Below are 22484 nucleotides of genomic sequence, written 5' to 3' on the forward strand. Positions count from 1 at the left end.
AAGGGGGGTGAAAAGGTTAGGCAGCACTGAGTTTATGTTAATGTTGGTGGAATAATTTGGAAAGTGACAGCAAGAATGTTTTTACAACTTCAAGAATAGAATCAATTTTACTAAATTATATGTGTAGAAATTGTTGGGAGGTCATTAACTATCCCTTCCTAAATGTTATCCTATAAGAACTGAGCAGACTTCATGTAAGTATGCTATCCTTACAATTAAAAAGATGAGAGAGACAGCAGACAGATGAGTCGAACAATCCATCAGCACTGCACCCCCTATTGGACAGACACCCCTAGCGGTGGTGAAAGGCCCTAATAGTGTCTCCGTTCTCTTTATGTGGGTGAGAAACAACTCCGCGCAGACATGGTGATGAGGGCACTGGTTTCTTGTGTGAAAAGCTATTTAAATCCAGCCAATATTGAGCCTGCCCCATGACTGTATCTGTATAATGCTCTAATTAAGAAACCTAAGCCACATAAGTGCCATTTATTCTAATGCAACAGAAGTTATTCTGATGAACTTCAGTGGTGCTAATTACTGGCAAACAAAATCATGAGTCCTGGAAAATAATTATAAAAAACCATTTCCTATATTCGAAAGCTGTAAGAATATGCTTCATAGAGGGGACCAGAGCTCCTTTGAAAAGGGGCTGATTAAAAGGTTAAAACCCAAAACCAAACCGGTTGTGTCAACTCGATTCCGACCATAGCAACCCTACAGGACAGAGTAGAACTGCCCCACAGAGTTTTCAAGGAGCTTCTGGTGGATCTGACTGCTGACTTTTTGGTTGGCAGCAGTAGCTCTTAACCACTGAACCACCAGGGTTTCCAACTACAACGTTAGGGAGGGAATAACACAAGTTGAGCCTGCAACTTTGTAACCTTTCACTCCTTACATTTCTAAGGTGATCAAGGATTCTAAATTGAGTTCATTTGTCTTGTATGATTTCACAGGAAGTTTTTATCACTCCCTGTATAACAAAGAGGGGTAGAGGGGCCACACAGCCATGCCAGTAGCAAGCAGAAACAGGGCTAGCACTGCTGCATCTGACGGAGGCGCAGCTAACTATGCGAGGGCCTCGTGGGCGCCAGGAGCCCTGGTGAGCACCGGGATACAGCTGAGATCTAGCACGCCCCCCACACCAACCTGGACTGCATGCTGGGGACTCTACTTCCTGCATGGACTTGGCCATGCACGCTGGTGGACAAGCCTCAAAGTCAACACCACCACCAATGCTAGCACTTTCGCTATCAAATGATTCTGGCGCTCCACACTCCGGAGCCCCAGCCTGTGCCCTTCCAAGGGGCGACCTCGCTCCCTCAATCCCATTCCTCTTCCGCATTTGCCCCGGCTAGAGCACCTCTCCTTACAGGCCATGAAATACATACACTCTTTCTGCTTCAAGTGACTGCCTACAAGCTTCTCCCTTCCTTCTCCTGACATTCCCAATCCCTTTACTTTATAAGACGCTTCCTGGGTGGTTCAAATGGTTAAGTATTCAGCCACCAACCAAAACGGTGCCAGTTCGAATCCATGCAGGAGCAACTCAAAAGGCCTGGCAGTCTGCTTCCAACAGGTCACGGCCTTGAAAACTCTATGGAGCATAGCTCTGTTCTGCACAAACGGGGTCACCATGAATGAGAGTCAATTTGACAGCAACTGTTTGTTTGTTTTACTTTATACGAATTAAAACGAGATTCAGGATCATGAAAAACCTACAGGTTTCACAGCATATAGGTGTTACAAAGTACATCACCGTTTACAACTACACAGTCCAATATGGTAGCCACTGGTCACATGCAGCTATTCAAACTGCCATTAATTAGAATTAAATCAAATTAAAAATCCAGTTCTTTCAATCGCCCCAGCCACATTTCAAGTGCTCCATGGCCTCATATGGCCCGTGGCTTCCATATGGACAGTGCCGCTTTTAGAGACCATTTCCCTCATTCCAGAAAGTTCTACTGAATAGCACTGGTTTAGGACATAAAGTTAAAAAAACAAGTTAGTGAATAACTTATACGCTATAATTTATTGGAGGATTTAAAATGGCACAAAAATATATATGCAATAGCCCAGTTTTCCAAAGTAACATTTTAACCCCTAAGGATAATCATAAAGCACTGAAAAAAAAAAAAAAAACTAAGGCACTATCATTTGGCTACACAGTAAATGGCAAACAAGGGGTAAGAGAGACAAAATTTTATTACTTTTGCAACTCCACATTATTTCCTATCGAACATTTTGATTGCATGCTAAAAGTTCAACCAAATGGAATTGGTAAATTCCATGAAAAACAAATGAAGCTAGGCTGCTGGTGGATAAAGGAATCTCACGAAATTTAGAGGAAACTATGTGTCCTTTAAGGAGGCCTGGCTGCGCCGTGGTTAAATCGACCAACTGCTAACCAAAAGGTCAGTGGTTTGAAACCACCAGTGGCTCCGCTAAAGAAAGATGTGGCAGTCTGCTTCCGCAGAGATTTACAGCCTTGGAAACTCTGTAGGGTTGCTACAAGTTGCAACTGACTTGATGGCAGTGGGTTTGGTTTGGGTTTTGTGTCCTTCAGCCAGCCGCCATGTACCTGCCATATGTGGGCCCACGGTTTGTCCTTCCAGTGACTCTGAATGCTCTCAGATGGAAGCTGCTATAAAACATCAAAAGTCAAATGCATTTACTGACATCAGAAGTCACCCTGAAGGGACGGTGTTTTGTATGATAAAAGTACCCAGGCTAGTTGGCTTCATTCTTTTAGTGACAGATCCAGGAACTACTACAAACTAAAGGCACACAATGCCCGTGGTAGCACTTCTGCCTTTGTCCGTGAAATGCGGTGTCTGTGTCTCACGCTCACCTGGGCTGTGTTTACTGCCTTCGCCCGGCAGTCTGTGAGTGGTGTTGATGCACAGCCAGAGTTCCTTCAGCAGCAGTTTGACTTTTCCTGTGAAAAAGAGCAAAGCATGAAAGTCCTGACAGCTGGCTCAGCCTACACAAAGCCAAAATATACTTGTGCAGAACCGGGATTTATCAGGGACTTAGAAAACTAGGTCAACCTTTATCATCTTCCCAAAATTCAACCATGGTACATAACCTGGTTAGTTATTGAGTGGAGAAGTCTGAAATGCTTTCACTCAAAAAATGAAGGCTAAGTATAGACTGGGAGGGCACCGAACACCAAATCTACTTGTCACTCAAAGCTTTTCTCACCTGTACGTGTGCATGAGGCCAATAAACCTCTGGCCCGCCCATTTTCTCTAGAGAGGGAGGTGAGACACGGGATGGGGGCACAGCTAACAACCAACAGGACTCGAGGGATCATGGCCTTATGTACTCTACAAGGAAGAGCTGACAAGTACGAGGCTATCAGAAAGGCCATCAGTTGACCATGCTTTCTTAGCCTGGGAGTTCACAGGTCTTTAGAAAAGCCATTCACTGTTGAAGGGAAATGGAGAGAGACAGAATGCACTTGGGCAGACGTACGGACAAGGATAGATGCCCAGATACATGTGAGCAGGCACACACGTAAACATCTGCTTTTATGAGGACAGTGAAAGCTACACAACTTCCACTGAATTTCAAAGGGATCTGTACGCCTAAATCATGAAGGACCCCTGACTCCAGATGAAAGGTCAAGAGAGCTGTAACTGAGACAGCCCTGCTGAAATCATGTAACATTAAGAAAATGAAGAGCTCTAAAGTTCTTTGACATTGTTAAGTATACAAATTCCAAGAAAACCCTCTGCAGCAAAAAATATTCATCAAATAAATGTGTTGAAATGGCAAATATTTTGTTAGACATGTATTTACCACAATATTAAAAAAAAAAAAATGACTAGCTTATGGTCAGACGTACATAAAGACAATCTACACCTATTAAAATGTGGCTAAAAGTAAGCTTCACTTTTAAGTATTAGTTAATTGCAGGCCACCTCAAAGTTCTACTGTAGTTTCCTTGAACTCAAGTTCTTAAATCAACCTGAAGCTTTTACTGAAATTAGTAAAATCTTTAATTCATTCCAAGAGAGGCTGAAAAGATCGGCCTTTTCATTGTTTCCAGAGAATCACAAGCTATTTAAGCCAGCAAACTCCATCACTCCATAAAATGAAGTCCTCACAATGGGGACCAGGACAGACGTGGAGGGCATAGTTACGGCTAAGTCTTGAAAGCTGGACTTTCCCAGCCTCTCCTGAGCCAAATCGACCCCTCTGACTATCACCGTATGGGAGGCACATGCTCCGTATCTGGCGTTCCCTGGATTGTGGTGTGCCCTACCCCAAGAGCTCCTTCCAAATACTGTAATCCCCTTTGCTGAAGGGACCTGACCAGCACCCCTGCTTTTTATGTATACCCAAAGCAGCAGAAAACAAGGAACCTCAAAAGAAAAAAGGTTACTTTTCTATTCTTACGGAAGCTATACCACAGCTACACCTATCCTAATTGAGTGCACGTTACTTCTCATCTGATTTAAAAAAAGGGTATCCATTCCCAACAACACAGAACAAAATCATCCACATGTCTTCATTACCTACTTATAAAGACTAAATTCTCACTGAATTGAACCATACGCCTTTCCCAGGCTTCTCAAAGGCGTCCTTTACCTAAATCTGAGGTGCCTGTTAGTGTTCCTGGACTCTCCCAGCCCACTGTTCCGTCAGTGCCCCCAACATCACCACAGCCCTGCAGTCATGATAGCCTGATGATAACCTTTTACCATCAGTCAGGGCACCACCCTCGCTCATGATTTTCCTTTTCAGGAATTTTCTGTTTATTTGGAACAGGTATTCTTCCTGGTAAACCTTCAGCAACTGCTTCTCCTTTTCCACATAAAATCTTGATGGGATTCTGAGTGAGGCTGTGTTATTTATAAATGAACACAACTGGGGACAATTCAGATCTTGACACTGCATCTTCCCGTGGAGGAATGTAGTATTTATCTACATGCTCGGGTCACCTTCGTGCTCTTCCCCAGTGCTTGTAGGTCTCCCCATCCAGCCACTGGGCTGCTGGCCAGGTCTTTTCTTGGACACCTGACTGCTGAGTTGTCCTTTGAGGATGGATTAAGTTTTACTCCATCCCCTTCCTAGCTGGCTGACACTGGCACATTTTGTATGTACGTCAATTATACCACCACCTCGCCAAACTATTTCTAAGTGTTAAGCCAAGTCTTTTGAATTTTCTAGACTGTCGTATCATCTGAAATGAAAATCTTAAATCTTCCTTATTAGTTATTTATAACTCCTACCTTTTTTTCTTTGTTTTACTGCACTGATCAGAAACTTCATTACATGAAGAATTTGTTTTTGTTGTTAAATGCCGTCGAGTCAATTCCCACTCACAGCAACCCAACAGGACAGAGTAGAACTGCCTCATAGGGTTTCCTAGGCTGTAATCTTTATGTGAGTAGATTGTCAGGTCTTTTCTCCAGTGAAGCTGCTGGTGGGCTCCAACCGCTAACCTTTAGCAGTGGAGTGCTCAACCACTGTGCCACCAGGGCTCCATACATGAAGAGTGGAGGTAGCAAAAAGCACCCTCAGTAATGGCTCTGCTTTTAATGCTTCACCATTCTCAAGTACAAAACGTTTCCTTCTATTATTACCTCACTAAAAAGTAGTAGCAGGAATGGGTGCTAAATCTAGATCGTCGTAACTTTTTTTTTTTCTTAATCAGTTGTTGTAGAATCCCTGGGATAAACCCCAAAATCAGGATTTGTCTCTGTTCTAAATTATTAGTCGGCCTGAGTTTTGAAAACTTTATTTTGGACTTTTGCAGCTGTACTCCTTAGTGACCAAGTTGTGAGTCTGTCCGTGGGCCTGAGGACATGCATACATGTCATTTTTATTTGTTTTTTTTTTTTTTTTTATTTCTCCTGCATTGTTTTTCTGTTCAGGTTTGCAACAACTCAGTCAATTTGAGTATGTTTTCCTAGAAAATGGATGATTTCATCTACATTTTCCATTTGAATGTAAAATGATGCGTAAGAAATGCCTACAACTGTAATTTTATAGCTTTTCTCAGTCCCAGCACACTACTTTTGTCCCTTCCTTTCTTGATCATACAAGCCAGATTTTTTCAGTTTTACTAGTTATTTCTAAGGCCCAGTTACATTTCCTATTTCACTAACTTATGTTTGTATCTTTACCAATCCCTTCTGTTTTCCTTAGGTTTCTGTTGCATTTTCTTACCTTCTTATTGAACACGTCATTATAACATTATTTTGAGTACCAGATTGGTTATATTGCAAAGGTTTTAATAAACACTGCCTTTATTGTTTATTTTTAAATAATTTATTATTTCCTGTTACTCAAATGGAGTTTGCCAGGAGGGATCAGTCCCTGCAAAAGGGCATCGTGCTTGGTAGAGGGTCAGCAAAAAAGAGGAAGACCCTCAATGAGCTGGACTGACACAGGGGCTGTGACAATGGGCTCAGGCATAACAACAACTGGGAGGATGGCACGGTACTGGGCACTGTTTTGTTCTCTTGTACGTAGGGCCACTATAAGTCAGAACCAACTCAACGGTACCTAGCAACAACAACAAAGTGGAGTTTGTATTTGTTTGGGTGAGTTTGTGTTTAACTCCCAGGTAGGCTTTTTTTTTGGGGGGGGGGGTATTTTTTATTAAATTCTCATTAAATTTTAGATTTGCTTTGCTTTTTGGTAGAGTGAACTTTTTATTATATTATTTGAAGGGTATTTTAAAGAATTCTACATTTGTGGTTTATAAATTACAACACAGGACTTATCAGTCTTGCACTTATGGTTCCAATTCTATCTGTGTACATCTGTTTGCACTCTTTACTTCTGAGAAACACAGTAATGTCTTCCATGATGACAACAGACTTGGCTATTCCCCCTAGAGTTTCTAAGAGTCTCACCTGACATAGTTCATAGCAGCATTTTCTTTGTGAATTGTACCTTTATTCAATAAACTACTAGCCTTAAATTCACTTTGCCTTCTATCACTGCTTCTAAGTTCCTGGGTGGCGCAAAAGCTCAGCTGTTAAACAAATGGTTAGCAGTTCGAGTCCACCCAGAGGCACTCAGAAGAAATGCCTGGCTACCTACTTCCAAAGAAATCAGCCATTGAAAACCCTATGGAGCACAGTTCTACTCTGACACACATGGGGTAGCCATTGAGTTACAATCAACTCAACAGCAACTGCTTCTGTGTCAAAGTATTTTTACCCGGCCTCTGTAATCAACCTTTCCACTTCATTTGACTTTAGTTGCATTTCCTGTGAGCATTCAGAGTTGAAGATCTTAGACAAAAAGCAAGCTCAACACTTAAGTCTGTTTTCTGCTCAGAGAAACATCCATCTATTATTTCTCAACCACCTTCTCTCCTTACTGTTTTGCTTTCTCCTCTGAGAATTGAGTTTTCTAGGAAAATATACTCAAATTAACTCAGTTGCTGTAAACCTGAACGGAAGAAAATAACTCAGAAGAAATAAAAAAAAAAAAAACCAACGAAGATCTAACTACAAAGACCTTGTAGCTCTGGCCTCCAAATTCTTATGTTTTCTTAGTAGAGAAAATTAGTTCTTTGCCCTTTTGCACCATATTCTCAGAAAACCCTGTAATTTAATTTCTTGGTTCACTAAATCAATCTTATATTTGTCCATTCTATAGTTCAGCCTTTCTAGCGGATTTATTTTCTCCATCATGTTTTTTATTTTCAAGAATCCCAACTGGTCCAATTTCATAACAGCAACCTACAGATCTATACTTAGATTTTCTGTAAGAATACTCATTAAATTTTTAATGCTTTCTTCTCTTTCATGATTGAATGCTCTTTACTCAGGGACTAGTTCTCCTCCTCCTGGAATGTGGAGCCTTTCTGTCTTGTCTTAGTTTTCCTCAGTTTCAGGTAAGAGTTTAAGCAGAACATCTTTGATAAGCAAAGTCTATTTCTTCAGTCTAAATTTTTACTCTTATTCCTTTGACAATAAATGTAGGTTCTCATTTCCTGAAGGAGCAGTGGTGGTGTAGTTGCTAAGCGCTCAGCTGCTAACCTAAAGGTCTGCTGTTTGAACCCACCAGCTGCTCCACAAGAAAAAACTGTGGCAGTCCGCGTCCGTAAAGATTGCAGCCTTGGAAGCCCTACGGGGCAGTCCTACTCTGTCCCACGGGGTCACTAGGAGTAGGAATTGACTGGATGGCAATGGGATGGGATGGGTGGGATCATTTCCTTAACCAGCAGCACCCTGCCCTGGGCGAGAGGTCATGAGGGTTGTGAGTGAATGTGGCTGTGAGAGTTTACATAAAATACATTTGCACCTTATTTCCTGGGAACAGGTGCTGCCATCCCTCAGAGCGGCCACTGTGACCCATTGTCTGGTCTGCATGCCTGCTCTGGTTGCCTCCCATGTTACAGCTTCCACTTTAGAGAACTAAACTTTGGGCCACAGGTTGTATGACAAATGCCAGAGCCAGTTTCTGAAACTAGAAGGTTGGCACATTGTTCATCCCTTAATGAATTACCTGGAAAAAGGCTAATGGCCTGCTCCTGCTGCAGTCCCTACCACTCCGATCTGGAGCTTGCTGTGTTCTCAGCCACATTTGATTTCATCACCATTTGAGAGCCAGCTGCACTTATCTCACTCACTAATCTCCTCTACTGGTGGTCAACTTTTAGCCCTCCCGGAGAGCCATTTTTGATTTTCTCTCATCGTTACTGGAATGTGAAAGGAAAGAAAGGCTAACGTGGCACTCAGGCAGCCATTTTAAATTACAGCCAACCCAATACTCCTGCCTAACTTGTAAATATCCTTGAGAAGTCAAGTCTTAACAGGAAGGGTCAAATATATACTTAGGGGAGGGGGTGGGAGGGCTGTTTTGAAAAGTACGGTCGGGGAATAGCCAAATCCTAAAACAAACTGTCAGTCCAGATGAGAAGGCAATGAAATCCAACAGCTGACTGCTGGCTGGAAAAGCAAGGTGCTGTCAGTTCTTTTCCTCTCAGCAACATCTATTACTCCAAGTTGCACTTTCACGACACTAAAGTAGGACGGATACAGTTGAAAGCACATGGAATTACAAATGACTGAGAGCAATTTTTTTTTTTTTTTTGAGAGCAATAAATGGCAAATCAGTGTCTAGGCAATGAGAAGGTACGAACTGTTAGTTTTAAACCAAGGAAAAGATGAACTTGTGCTCTGAATTTTTAAACAGAAATTTTAAAGGAAGGGGAAAAAAGGTAAAAGGGACTTGTAAAGAGACATTATGTACAAAACAATTCAAGTATCTTTAGTCATTTTCATGTGGAGTAAAAAATCAAATGAGTGAGATGAAATGCCATTATTTATTTAACATTTTTAATTTATCTCCACAGAAACACTTCTCAGGTAGGCACTGCAAAAATGTATGATCTGTTATAAAAAGGGTGACCTAAAACACAAGGAAGGGACGCAAATGGCCAATGGTCACACGGTATTAATAAACAGAAACACTGACGTAAACCCCCACTTCTCAGCTTCGAGGGCTGTCTTCCCAACTGTAACCCTATAATACACTCAGTCACAGACTGTGCACTGAAAACATTTATGTTTTCTCTTGTTCTACTGATGCGACTTGATTTTTCTTTGTAGCTTCTGGCCTTCCCTAAATTCTCCTGTCTTTGGAAGATTTACTACAGGCCTTGGACTCTATTGGTTTCCTGTCTGTCTTTAGCATCTTTTCTGTCTTTGGTATCTAAAACATTTATAAATTAACTTGATATAAGTTTTTCTTTCCCAAATAATATTGTTTTATGACTCTTTCATTCACCATATTATAAGTACAAACTTACTTGTGAAATATATAAATGAATCGAATCAAGACTAAGCTTTGATATTTTCCGGTTACATATAATAGCAACACACAGCCCCCCAAACCATAGAAGTAACACACAGGAATAAACCAAACTTTGCAGTATACTCACTTTTATCTATGCTTCCGTATGAATCACTTGAAATTTGTGTTCCAATATGTCTCAACTCTGGAAACATAGGAGGGAACAACAGTTTAAAAAAACAAAACAAAACAGACACATACACACTGCCTATCAAACACAGTTTTAAAACAAACATTAAGTGAATACTCACCCTTTTCATTTTTCTGTTTAGAAAATTCATCAAGTCTTTCCTGTTGAACAAAACATTAATAGTGTTTATAACGAATAAGGAGTGCAGCCCCTCAGACCCCATGTAAAGCTGGGGACCATGACAGACGATGGTGACTGTTTTTACTAGGTGGCCTCATACGTTAGTTGGGACACATCAAAATGTACAGAGAACGCTACAGAAGGCCTGGAACTAGGAATTTAAAACTGGTGCACATTATTTTACATTACCTGTGTCTTCTTAAATTCCTTTTCAAGTACTTTCTTTTCATTCCTCAGTTGCTTGAAGTCCTGAATTTGCTTGAAAGCAGCCTCTTTATTCAGGAGTACAATGAAATAACAGGGAGAAGAATAATTTACCAGCTTCCCTACTGCAGTTAACACAATACATGATATCTCATCTATTCTAAGTTTTTCTCATTTCTTATGCTTTGAAACACATTTCATAGAACAGTACTGCTTCTTCACTATTTTATCAGAGCTGCAGAGTAGGAACTTTTATTTTTAAATCACCAATTACAAAACCACAGAGTTCGTCCCAATCTAGGCACAGCCAGCCTGAACCATTCTGGTCAGGCAAGAAGCCCGGGAAAAAGGCCCTCGGATGCTTATCTCAGTTACGCGATCAGCAACCTTAAGGTTTTAAAGAACTATGATTTTTACATCAGAATATACTTAATACCATTCTCTTTATTTGGGGGAAAAAATAATCTTCTCTATACTGACTATCTTTATACTGACTATGGAGCCCTGGTGGTACAGTGGTTAAGAGCTTGCCTGCTAACCAAAATGTTGGCAGTTCAAATCCCCACCAGCCACTCCCTGGCAATCCTATGGGGCAGTTCTACTCTATCCTATAGGGTCGCTATGAGTCGGAATCAACTCGTCAGCAACAGGTTTGGTTTTTATTTTTATGCTGACTATAGGAGCCCTGGGGGTACAACGGTTAAGCACTCAGCTGCCAGCCAAAAGGTCAGAGGTTCAAACCCATCAGCTGTTCCTCAGGAGAATGATGTAACAGTCTGCTTCCGGTAAAGACTGGCAGCCTTGGAAACCCTATGGGGGCAGTTCTGTCCTGTAGGGTCACTATGATTGGAATCGACTCAACAACGACGCCTCTGGTTTCGTACGCTGACAATACCACATTGCTGCTCCTTCCTGGAATCCCCTTCCACAAGCTAACTAATCCTAATTCCTTCTGCCCTTATCATAGGTCTCACTTTTTAAGAAATTTTTATAGCTCTTCAACAATTTCTCCTGTTTTTGGCTCGAAAGCACAAATCACTCAGATAAACTATTAAGAATCTGTCCAGTGTTGACTTTACATGAATATGTTTAAATATACTTGCTATGGAAAAATAATACCATAAAACACCAAAGAGATAATTCTCTCCTGACCTACCCTAACAAGCTTGGTTATTTCTTTACCTGACTGCTGTGCTAAATTGCTTACTCGGGAAAAATGCTGTTGTTCAATGGAAAACAAAGGCTATACTGTGACCGCAAAGGACGTCTGTTCTGTACGCTGCACATAAGCCGACTGGCATTTCAGGGCTCTTTAAGTCCACTCCCTAAAGAACTCCACACATGAACATGAGAAGGCTGTACCAGAAAAGAACACAGTAATGTGGCTCTCACTGCCAGACTGTCAACATTCCTGCAACAATCCAATCAGAGGGTAAGCTGCTAAGAAAACATCTATAGAGTGTAGGTCTAAAAATCCCAGATAAATTAGTGACCAGAAATATTTTCAGCAACCACTGTTCTATAAGTCCTGATCTAGTTACATAAATTCTTGTCCCACACTCTATATGGCAATACCCCATTCTCTGAAGTAGAGCACTATCGATATGATGAGAGAGCAAATATCAGAGTCAGAAACCCAAAGCAGAAGATCCCTGGGTAGCCACAGTTTGCACTCAAGTACTAACTTCAAGGTTGGCGGTTTGAACCCACCCAGTGATGTCATGGGAGAAATGGCCTGGCAATGTGCTTATGTAAAGATCACAGCCAAGAAAACCCTATGGAGTTCTACTCTGTAACACATGCGGTCGCCACTGAGTCAGAATCGACTCAATGGCAAAGCGTTTGTTTGTCTGTTTGTTTATTTTGGTTAACCCACAGTAGATGAGAGAATTGCTAAAGGCCAGGCTAAAATTAAAGAAAGAAGGGGTACACGGATGGGTCTGGCAAAGCTCCAACTGTTTCTACTTGCTATTAGGTCATGTCCCAATATCCCAACAAAGGAGAAAAGAAAGAGACCTGAAGCTCAATTCCTATGGACTCCTGAAAAGGTTATTAGCTGAAATGGGAGGACTTACTAGGTTCTTATATGGCCCCTTGCACTTTGCCTAGTCACTGAAGACTAGAAGCCCCAAACAAAAGGATGAGGTGTGGGGGAGGATCAAGTACAAATGTGCCAAACTCCCAGGCCAGGAAATTCACTGCAATCTCTCTAGGGATCTGTCATAACTACCTAAACACATCAAGTTTTGAGATACTAAAAGCAATAAACTTTTCTACTAACCACTTATTTCATTAGGAAAAAAATGAGAGTGGTCCGTGAGAATCAACTTTTCATTAATTGCTACTTTTTATAGCAAAAGTGGCCATTATTTTGAGGGCAACAACGTTTCAAGGTTTTGGCACGTTACATTTGCACACCACCCTGAGGGGAAAAGGCCTGGCAATCTACTTCTGAAAAGCTGGCTGTTGAAATCCCAATGGAGCAAACACAGAGGGAGGTCATGAGTCAGAGCCAATGTAATGGCCACTGGGTTACTGGGTTACCTAGTTACTGAGACAGGTGCAGTATTCAAATGTTTTCCCAACAGAACTCTTAACACAGTCATCCAGGAATGTACCATCGAAAACCACTCTGTTTGTTCAAGTACTCTAAACTCAAATAGTTACACACAATTTGTATAATTACCAATGACTTCCATTAGCCAAATAACAATAGCATCAATTACCTTCCAGCTTCTTCACCTTGGCTTCTAGTTTCTTCTTCCTAATAATTTTATAAGTTAAATGGTAAGAAACAGTATAACAAAAAAGATATATATATATGACAACTCAATATGTGGTACACATTTCCTAAAATTTACTAAGATTTGTACAACAAAAAAAAAATTTGTCGCTACTAGCATCACCCATCAACTGAAACTGCCAGCAACCTCAGGAAGAACAGCAGACCATTCAGCGCGCAGAATTTCTCCAAAGGATTACAAACACCGCTGTCATTTGAAAGGCACCGTGGACCTCCCAACCTCTGCCAGTCCACGTGTGGAACCTTAGTCGAGTCACTTAACTTCCTGAACCACAGGTGCCCGCCCATGAACTAGGCAGATGTGCGCAGATCATCTCTAAGAGTCAAGCCAGAGTCCATTTAGTCTTTTACTGTCTAGGAGCATACACATACCAACTATGCACACAGATTCACACAGAGTACGGCATGCCTGGTCATACCACTGCTCTACAGAAGTGGTGGCTTGAGAACAGCACATGATTTAATATGGAAATTTTTGGCTAACTCTGTGAAAGAATGTCCAAGTTACTGCTTTATCATACCTCATTAAGCGAAATTACTGGATGGGTAGCTCACAAGTTTATTTTCTGATTAATGTTAACACCATGTTAAACCTCAAAAAAAAAATGAATCAGATGCTTCTGAACATGAATTTTATTAACGGAAACAAAGACACGCATTGACTATGCTCTCTGTTACAGGACCAGTACATAGAAGAGAGTCAATAATTAATCTTGTAACACACAGACAGCCATGCATTCCTATAGCTACAGATGCATAAAAACGCCTATTGAGTCTTTCTTTGTGCCAGACCTTTAACGTATGATGGCTTACTTATTCCTCCTTACTCCTTCAAAGGAGCCCTAGTGGCGGAACCGTTACGCCGATTACTCGGCTGCTATCCAAAGGTTAGCAGTTCAAATTCACCCAGCGGCGACCTGCTCCGACAAAGACTAGAGCCTAGAAAACTTTGTGGGGGCAGTTCTAGTATCATATGGGGTCACCATGAGTAGGCACCTAAGAGCAACAACACATAAATCGTCAAAGGATGTATTATTCCCATTTTACATCTATGGAAACCAAGAATGAGTGACAGAAAACTTGAGATCACACAGCTAATTATGGCTAACAAACCCAAAAACAGAGAAATGAGAAACACTACTGATTTATGGCTTACCCATTTTCAGAGATGAAAACCCAATTTCCACAGCCATTTTAAAAATACTTACTGAGCATCACTTTTCAAGCATTCTTCTTTTACACGAGCATATTCCTGATGAGTTTCCTGATATAACTTAAGAGAGCTCTAGAAAAGGAAAGGTTATTATACAATCAGAGTTAGGTGAAATTCAGTGCTGTGGCTGTTTGTTTAAACAAGTTTCTCTGCATAGTTAAAACATGTAATAAAGAATTTCTATACAAATAGAAAAATAAGTCACTGTTAAAATATCTGACACCTCACATAGGAACATGTCAGTACTAAAAAAGCACGATTTGAAGAGGATGGAAGCGCAGACACTCTCACGTAAAGAGCCCTGAGAACAGGTCGTGGAGCCAAGAACCAATCCAGCTTGGCCATCCCTGTCTCACGCAAACCACGCAGCTTTACGGGCTTCAAGTTTTCTACCTCTAACAGCCACGATTCTAAAATTCCCGAAAAGAGTAAAGCACAATTTATTCAGAAAATTAAGTTATGGGATTTAAACAAATGTCTGTCTTACTGCAGTTTGTGTGACAAGGAGAGTTTGAAGCGAAAATGTATCAGCTTTTTCCTGTTTGAAGTAGGCACCTTCCACCCGATGCTTCGCCTTAGCACAGCATCACCGAGAAGATCAAACACATCACCAACCGGGTAAAGGAAACCAACTTCTCGTCTCAACACTCACCTATAAGAACATTTTTGAAGGGCTCTCGTTTTAGGTATCTCTCACTGATAATGAGAAACCACGAGGAGCCAAGCATTCATAATTACTAAAGAATATTAAAAAAAAGGAACACAGCTGGCAGGGTTATTGAGGTAAAAGTGTACAGACACTGCCTAGAATGAACACTGACTCACCAGTGTATGAATTCTAAGAGCAGGTTACTTAAAGGCCGTCTTAACTCACACCCTTCTGGCAAGGCAAGCGGCCCAAGTGAGAGGCCCTGAGGGTTTCACTCACCACTGCTCTGCCCACGGCTAGAACTGTACCTGCAGAATAAGTATTTTCTTTCTCCTCTTGATCTCACCTGCCCCCCCACACACATTTACGTACACAGACACACACACACTCACAAGCACACACTCACAAGGATTTCTCCACCTTTAAGTGTGAATCTTTGCATATAGCTCTATGCTTATGGCAAGAAAAACATGAAAAAACAAAGAAGGGCTGACAATGAGGACACCCAGAACCACAAGAACTCAGCTACGAGGTTCCTGTAGTGAGCCTCTCCAAAAGCTAAGCAGATGACACAGTATTGCCGGACTCCTAACCGCTGTGACGACTAAACGCTCAATCTTCTGGTGCTGGGTACAGGAACACACCTGGAGACGGCTGAGTAGGGTTTATTTCTTTTGTTAAAACACAGAGCTTCTCCTTGTCCCAGTTATAGTGAATAAAGCAGATCCTATTTACTGAACATAAACCTTTGTTAAAAAAAAAAAAAAACAGCTTTAGGTACCTTTTTCTCTTCTAGCTCTGCTTTTAAAGACCCCAGCTCTTCCTGACATTTCTGCAGGGGAGAAATCTTTTGGAGCATCTGTTCCACTTGATGATGCAGGGTGCTATTCTCTCTGAAAAGGGACGATGCGTTAACGTTATGATGGGAAAGCACACAGAGCGAATGATCCAGTACAGCGTTAACGTTACGAAAGGAAAGCACACAGAGTGAATGACCAAGTACAGCGTCCCGGTGATGATGTTACGATAGGAAAGCACACAGAGCGAATGATCCAGTACAGCGTTAACATTACGAAAGGAAAGCACACAGAGCGAATGATCCAGTACAGCGTCCCGGTGATGACGTTACGAAAGGAAAGCACACAGAGCGAATGATCCAGTACAGCGTCCCGGTGATGATGTTACGATAGGAAAGCACACAGAGCGAATGATCCAGTACAGCGTTAACATTACCAAAGGAAAGCACACAGAGCGAATGATCCAGTACAGCGTTAACATTACGAAAGGAAAGCACACAGAGCGAATGATCCAGTACAGCGTCCCGGTGATGTTCGCTTACGTTCTAACTGACAAAATCAAAGAATGAAAAAAAACTTTCCCTTTATAAACCCATTTCCTCTATCAACACAACACGATCTTCAAATTGCTTTTTATTTCTGTGGCATTACAGTCTGTATTTTAGTAAAAGTGTACAAAAAAGCATCTTGAGAAGCAATTACAGGAGATTCCAAATTGGCTAGAGAATATATTAAAGAATGATTTGCCAACAACCTGGTTCTTCCAATCATGAACTCATCCCCGTTTATTCAAATTAAATAATAGCCATTTTGTACTCTCAGATTACGTTCTACCTTCTGCTAACTGATGCATGTAATCAGAGAATGAAACATTACTAAAATTTTAAGTAGGTTTATTTATAAAATTGTTTAAAATAACACACGATAAACAACCACATGAAACAGCCCAATTCACATACACGATAACAACATGATATCACTATGCTTCATCTTAATGGCGATGTGATCAGTAAGTTAATTAAAGACCTTAGTAATAAATTCACTTGGCCAATCTGACAGTAAGGAAAATGCAAAGTTTCTTCTATGAGTATCAAAGCAGCATTCTCTATTATAATCTCATGAGGCATTTTGTTTTAATCTGTTAAAAAAAAACCTCATCTGATAAACGTCTACATAAATCAACTACTCAAGCAAGTGCTGTTATTAACTGTTAAAATAGGTGGCTTACCTTCTTGCAAACTGCAGCTGTAAAACTTGTTAAAGAAAACTCTAGAAATTTTACCTACTGATACTTGTCTGGAGATAACCCTCACTTTAAAGTACTGTAATCATCTATATGTTCAGTGTACAGACAGACATGATCGTAAACCCTGGAAACAGTGCTCCAGGCTCCATTTACAACACAGTCATTAGACCTTTTATTGAGTCATTCCCCTTGACCACCACATCTACCAAAAGCCAACACACCTATTCCTTCAAGCTTAAAAAAAGCCCTCAGTTTAAACATATTGTTGATTAGCATTAAATTAAATGGATAAGGAAAAGCAATATAAAACAAATGGAAAATATGCTGCTTCATATTATATATTTATTGGACTCCTTCAACAACCTATCATTCAATTCTCAAATAGTCCAGGGAAAATTTTCAACAAACAAGAGTTATGGGCTCACTAAAACCATACATAACTATAAAGAGTGATGAGAAAAGAAATGCCGGGAGACCATAAATTCGAGATAATCCTTCATTTTTACAATTTACGTGACTGATATAATTTATACAATTTGAAAACCTCATTTCCTATCTCATGCTCCCAGTAAGATGTTCTAACATAGCCCCAATAATACCTTCAGGTTTCTTGTCCTATGAATTCTTATCATGATATACTTGTATATACTTGTGTAAGTATATCTCCTGTGATATACGGACATCACATCATAGTAAATGTGTATAAAAAACATCCAGGCCCTCCTCTATTAGAATGTAAGCTTCTTAAGGTCAAGGTCTGTGTTTTAAACACCCTAATTTACAACAGGCTTTACAAGATAAAAAGTTCAATAAACACCTGATGAAATAATATACACTCTCTACCCTTCAGAAAGAGGTGCTTAATAATAAATAAAATGGTCAGAATTACACACAAAAAAGTAAAGAGCTAAAATAAAAATACTAATTATCACAGTGCAGGTACTGAAGAACCAGCTTCCCCACCTTGATAAAAAGGAGAAAACTGACTATTTTAGCAGTAAAAGGAGCAAAGTGCTGCATACTTGAGATTCAACAAGTAAGACACGTGGGGCAAATGCCAAAAGTGTTAACAATCAGAGTAGCTATGGCCAAAGCCAGTATCACATCACAGAATGAACTTCTGAAATTCAAGAATAATCAAAAATTTTTATCAATTTAACTATTTTAGTAATTAAAAAAAAAAAAAAAACCTGTGGCCAAATTTTAAGAGAGTAAAACAATAATTTCCTTGCTAGATTATATCCATACTTACCTTAAAAAAACTGGCACCATTTCTTCTGAAAGGATACAATGAACACATTCTTAATACTGGAATTAACTGCTCATTAATTTCCCTAATTATTTAAATGTAGTTGTAATAATTGATTTCGTAGTAAAACTAACAGCTTTCACAATCATCAATTAAATCAATTATTCATTCTTACAAGAATATACAATTTAATTATAAAGTTAAATGGATCGATAGCTCAACATATAAAGCAAGTGAGATTTTCAGTGACCTGTATTTTTAAAAGAAAAAATCTAGATACTAAAATTAAATCTAAATGGCATGCTTTGACTTCATTATCTACTACTCTCACACCACAAATTAGATTTGATGGTAACAACATGAACAAATAATAAGTGATGATATATAAGTTCAGGGATGCCAGAAATTACATGGAATCGGCCTTAGGTTACTGCAAAGTTAAACTGCAGAATCTGACCCAATCATGAAGCCAAGGCTGAACTTCGGTAAATCCCTAAAGTTTATAGGTGTTTTATTTTAATGGAAGAATTTTTATATTTTCATGCAATAAATTTATTTCAGAGTAAGGATTATCATGACAAGACAGTAAAGCATCGATGATGTACATTTTTTTTTTACCCGTCAAGAAAATATTTAACCGCAGGCCAACTACACTACAAGTGCTCACCCAACGGTGACTCTAAGCCAGAGAGCTGTCTGGTGAGAGCCCAAGAATGTCTTGTGAACATAAAACTACACTGTTTCTATGTGACTTTGGATACACACATAATTTCTTTACAAATCACAAGAACAATTATTAAAAGTCAATCTCCCAACTTCTGAATAATGTCACTACAGTGCCCTTCTTGCAGAAACCCCAAAGTAACACACAGACAGTGTCACACTCAGCTTCACATCATCCCTGCACCTCAACAACCTGTCATTACAGGTGAGAAAAGCCGATCCATGAAAAAGCTTGAGACTAAGAAAAACAATCAATGACAAAAGGAAAATGACGAATGCTGGTCTCCTTATTTTAGAATTCATCATATTTATTGAAAAAGTAAAAGAACCAGCTGTTCCTTGTTCTTATAAGAATTGCTCCCTACTTATACAAATATCACACTCCAAAAGGTAGCTACAGAAAAAAACTCCCCTCACATCTAAGAAACTATAAATAATAAATTCAAAAAACAAAGCCAGTAAAAAGGATATCATCACATTTCTTCTGATATTCTGTTAACAAATTACTGTAACAAAAAAAGAATTAGGTTACTTTGCTAATCTAGAAAATATACGATGTTAAAAACATGTTTCAAAACATACAAGACACACTCTCTTCTTAGGTTTCCAGCAACAAATGTAACAAATATATTCTGTCAGTAGGCTGGGCTCATGAGTAGTTTTATTCTAATCAGCACCATGGAGGCACCCAGAAGAGAAACTGGAGGTCTCATTTCAGCCCTACCAAAAACCCAAACCAAACCCGTTGCCACCAAGTCAATTTCCACTCACAGTGACCCCACAAGTCAGAACAGAACTGCCCCATAAGGTTTCCAGGGAGTGCCTGGTGGATTCGAACAGCTGACCTTTTGGTTAACAGCCATAGCTCTTAACCACTATGCCACCAGGGTTTCCATGAGAGACACGAAAAAATACTTACTCTGTATTAATAATCTTTTGCTTCAAGGTAATTAATGCATCAACATATTCATTTAAATTCTGGAAAAGAAAAAAACTGCAGTCAGCTATTTCTGCTATTTATGTATCTATAACATATAATTACCTTATGTAACTTATTTATAATAAAACACAGTCATACTGTTTAATGCATTACATAAATATGCTGTTGCTGTTGTTAGAAGCTGTCGAATCGGTACCGACCGTACAACAGAAGGAAACGCTGCCCAATCCTGTGCCATCCTCACATTATTGCTATGTTTGAGTCCATCGATGCAGCCACTGTGTCAACGCTTCTCACTGAGGGTCTTCCTCCTTCTCACTGACCCTCTAACTTTACCAAGCATCATGTCCTTTTCCAGGGACTGGTCCCTCCTGATAACGAGTCCAAAGTACCGGTGGCATAGCTTCCAGCATCACAGCAGCACGCAAGCCACCACAGTGCAACAAACTGACAGATGAGTGGTGGTATATAAACCCCAAAACAAAAAACTTGCTGTTGAGTCAATTCTGACTCATAGCAACCCTATAGAACAGAGTAGTACTGCCCCATAGGGTTTCCAAGGAGCAGCTGGTAGATCTGAACTGCCAGCCTTTTGGTTAGCAGAGACAGCTCTTAACCACTGCTTCACCAGGGATCCACAGGACTATGTAAACAGAGACAGATTACCCAATAAGCAAGGTATGCACAGACTTAACTGTGTTTACTTACTAATCTGTAGTGCACAATTTCATCTGTTTTTCACATCAACAATGTTGTGAAACCCACGGGAAACTGTACACTAAAAGGTTAGTAAGTAAACATAATTAAGCCCGTGCAGACCTTGCTTACTGTAAGCCGGTGTATACTGTGCTTCCTGGTTAATCAGCCCTGTGTGTAAATGTAGTTTTTACTCTGTATACACGCACGCACCAGCTCTCGCTCTCTAAAACTCTGAGTGACAGCACCTCCAACAGCAGGGAGCTGGAAAGATGCTTAGTTAACTATCACCATAATGTTTGCCTTGCATTGTTTCTGAAATGATTTAAGACTACTCGGAGACACACAAATCTTAACAAAACAGGAAATTAATAAACGTAACATGGAGGTAGGAATAAACCCAGTACCGTCGAGTCGATTCCGACTCATAGCGACCCTATAGGACAGAGTAGAACTGCCCCACGGTTTCCAAGGAGCACCTGGTGGATTCATACTGCTGACCCTTTGGTTGGCAGCTGTAGTGCTTAACCACTACACCACCAGGGTTTCCAGGAGGTAAGAACAGGAATGCTAAAACGGGGCCTCGATTCCTCAGTTAAGCACTTCTACTAGCTGAAAGGTTGGCAGTTTGAACCCACCCGGAGGTGCCTCAAGGGACATGCCTGGTGATTTGCTCCTGAAAGGTCACGGCCTGGAAAACCCTATGGAGCAGTTCCACTCTGCACACATGGGGTCATGATGAGTCGGAATCAACTGACAGCAACTAACAACAAAGTGTTACACTTAAGGGACCAACTACAAATTTGACTCTAAATAACTAACAATTTGAAAGAGAAAATATTGTTAGTTACACTATTCAAATGTTCCTAAGATTTCAAAACAAGCTGATTTTTTTCCCTTTAATTGGCTTCTTTGCTTTAATGTCTCCTTTTTTCATCAACAAGTACTTTCGAATGCATCTCTAACAAATGAGAACTTTTTTAAAAAAAAAACATAACCTCAACAGCCTTTTCACAATCAATGATAATTAAAATCATCCACACTGTGCTCAACTGTTACGGACGATCCGGAATTTTTTTTTTTTTTTTTTAACGTATATAATCCAAGTGACTTTGAAAAGTAATTTTTCCTTTATGGCAATATTTGCATCTTCTCTGCAGTGGGGTTTTTTTTTTTTTTTCCTGCAGTTGTACATGTATTTTACCTGTTAAAACAAAAACCCCACACATTCAAGTACATAAAGTAAAAGTATAGGCCCTCTTGTAATCGCCTCACCAATAACTAAAAAAAATCAAACCCGTTGCCAGCGAGTCAATTCTGACTCACAGTGACTCTACAGGACAGAGCAGACCTGCCCTGCAGGGTTTCCAAGGGGCGGCTGGTGGGTCCGAACGGCCAACTTTGGTTAGTAGTCAAGCTCTTAATCACCGAGTATATTCTTTCAGAATTGTTACTGCATATGTACATTCATTTAGATGCACTCAAATTTTAACAATTTTATGTTGAAAGATATTGTTTTCCAGGTCTTTATTAACAGCTTGTAAGGAGTTTCCTTGTCTATTCCCTTGGAATTTTCCTTAGCATGAAGTCCAACGAGCGGTGGTGTGGACCAGGGAATGTACTCATATGTTCAATGACGCCACACACTAGCAGTTAAGATTCTCACCCACACAGCTTGTGTGTCTCAGCTTCCAGCAGCCTCACCAAGGCTCAGACACACAAGCTGTGGGTGACCACTAACTGATAACAGCCCTGGTGGCACAGTGGTTAAGAGCTTGGCTGCTAACCAAAAGGTCTGCAGTTCGAATCCACCAGCTGTCCTTGGA

The 22484-nt window shown here is 40.3% G+C and overlaps 1 protein-coding gene across 2 annotated transcripts in view; it reads right to left on the reverse strand.

The window, feature by feature from the left end:
- The window catches only part of ICE1 (interactor of little elongation complex ELL subunit 1), an 80396-nt gene that overhangs the window by 45602 nt on the left and 12310 nt on the right, over positions 1-22484 (reverse strand). The window contains exons 2-11 of one of the 2 annotated variants that reach the window (XM_003408137.4): positions 19942-20000; positions 19494-19528; positions 17033-17051; positions 15789-15900; positions 14354-14430; positions 13069-13106; positions 10328-10410; positions 10080-10119; positions 9917-9973; positions 2852-2938 (exon numbers count right to left, since the gene is read on the reverse strand). In XM_003408137.4, the coding sequence (XP_003408185.2) occupies positions 2852-2938; positions 9917-9973; positions 10080-10119; positions 10328-10410; positions 13069-13106; positions 14354-14430; positions 15789-15900; positions 17033-17051; positions 19494-19528; positions 19942-20000 (607 nt within the window). Of the gene's footprint in view, positions 1-2851; positions 2939-9916; positions 9974-10079; positions 10120-10327; positions 10411-13068; positions 13107-14353; positions 14431-14845; positions 14937-15788; positions 15901-17032; positions 17052-19493; positions 19529-19941; positions 20001-22484 lie in introns of those variants that run through there. The other variant, XM_023545384.2, reaches the window with a different exon arrangement.

Source organism: Loxodonta africana, chromosome 2 (genome assembly GCF_030014295.1).
Source record: "Loxodonta africana isolate mLoxAfr1 chromosome 2, mLoxAfr1.hap2, whole genome shotgun sequence".
In the NCBI taxonomy this organism is placed as follows: Eukaryota; Metazoa; Chordata; class Mammalia; order Proboscidea; family Elephantidae; genus Loxodonta; species Loxodonta africana.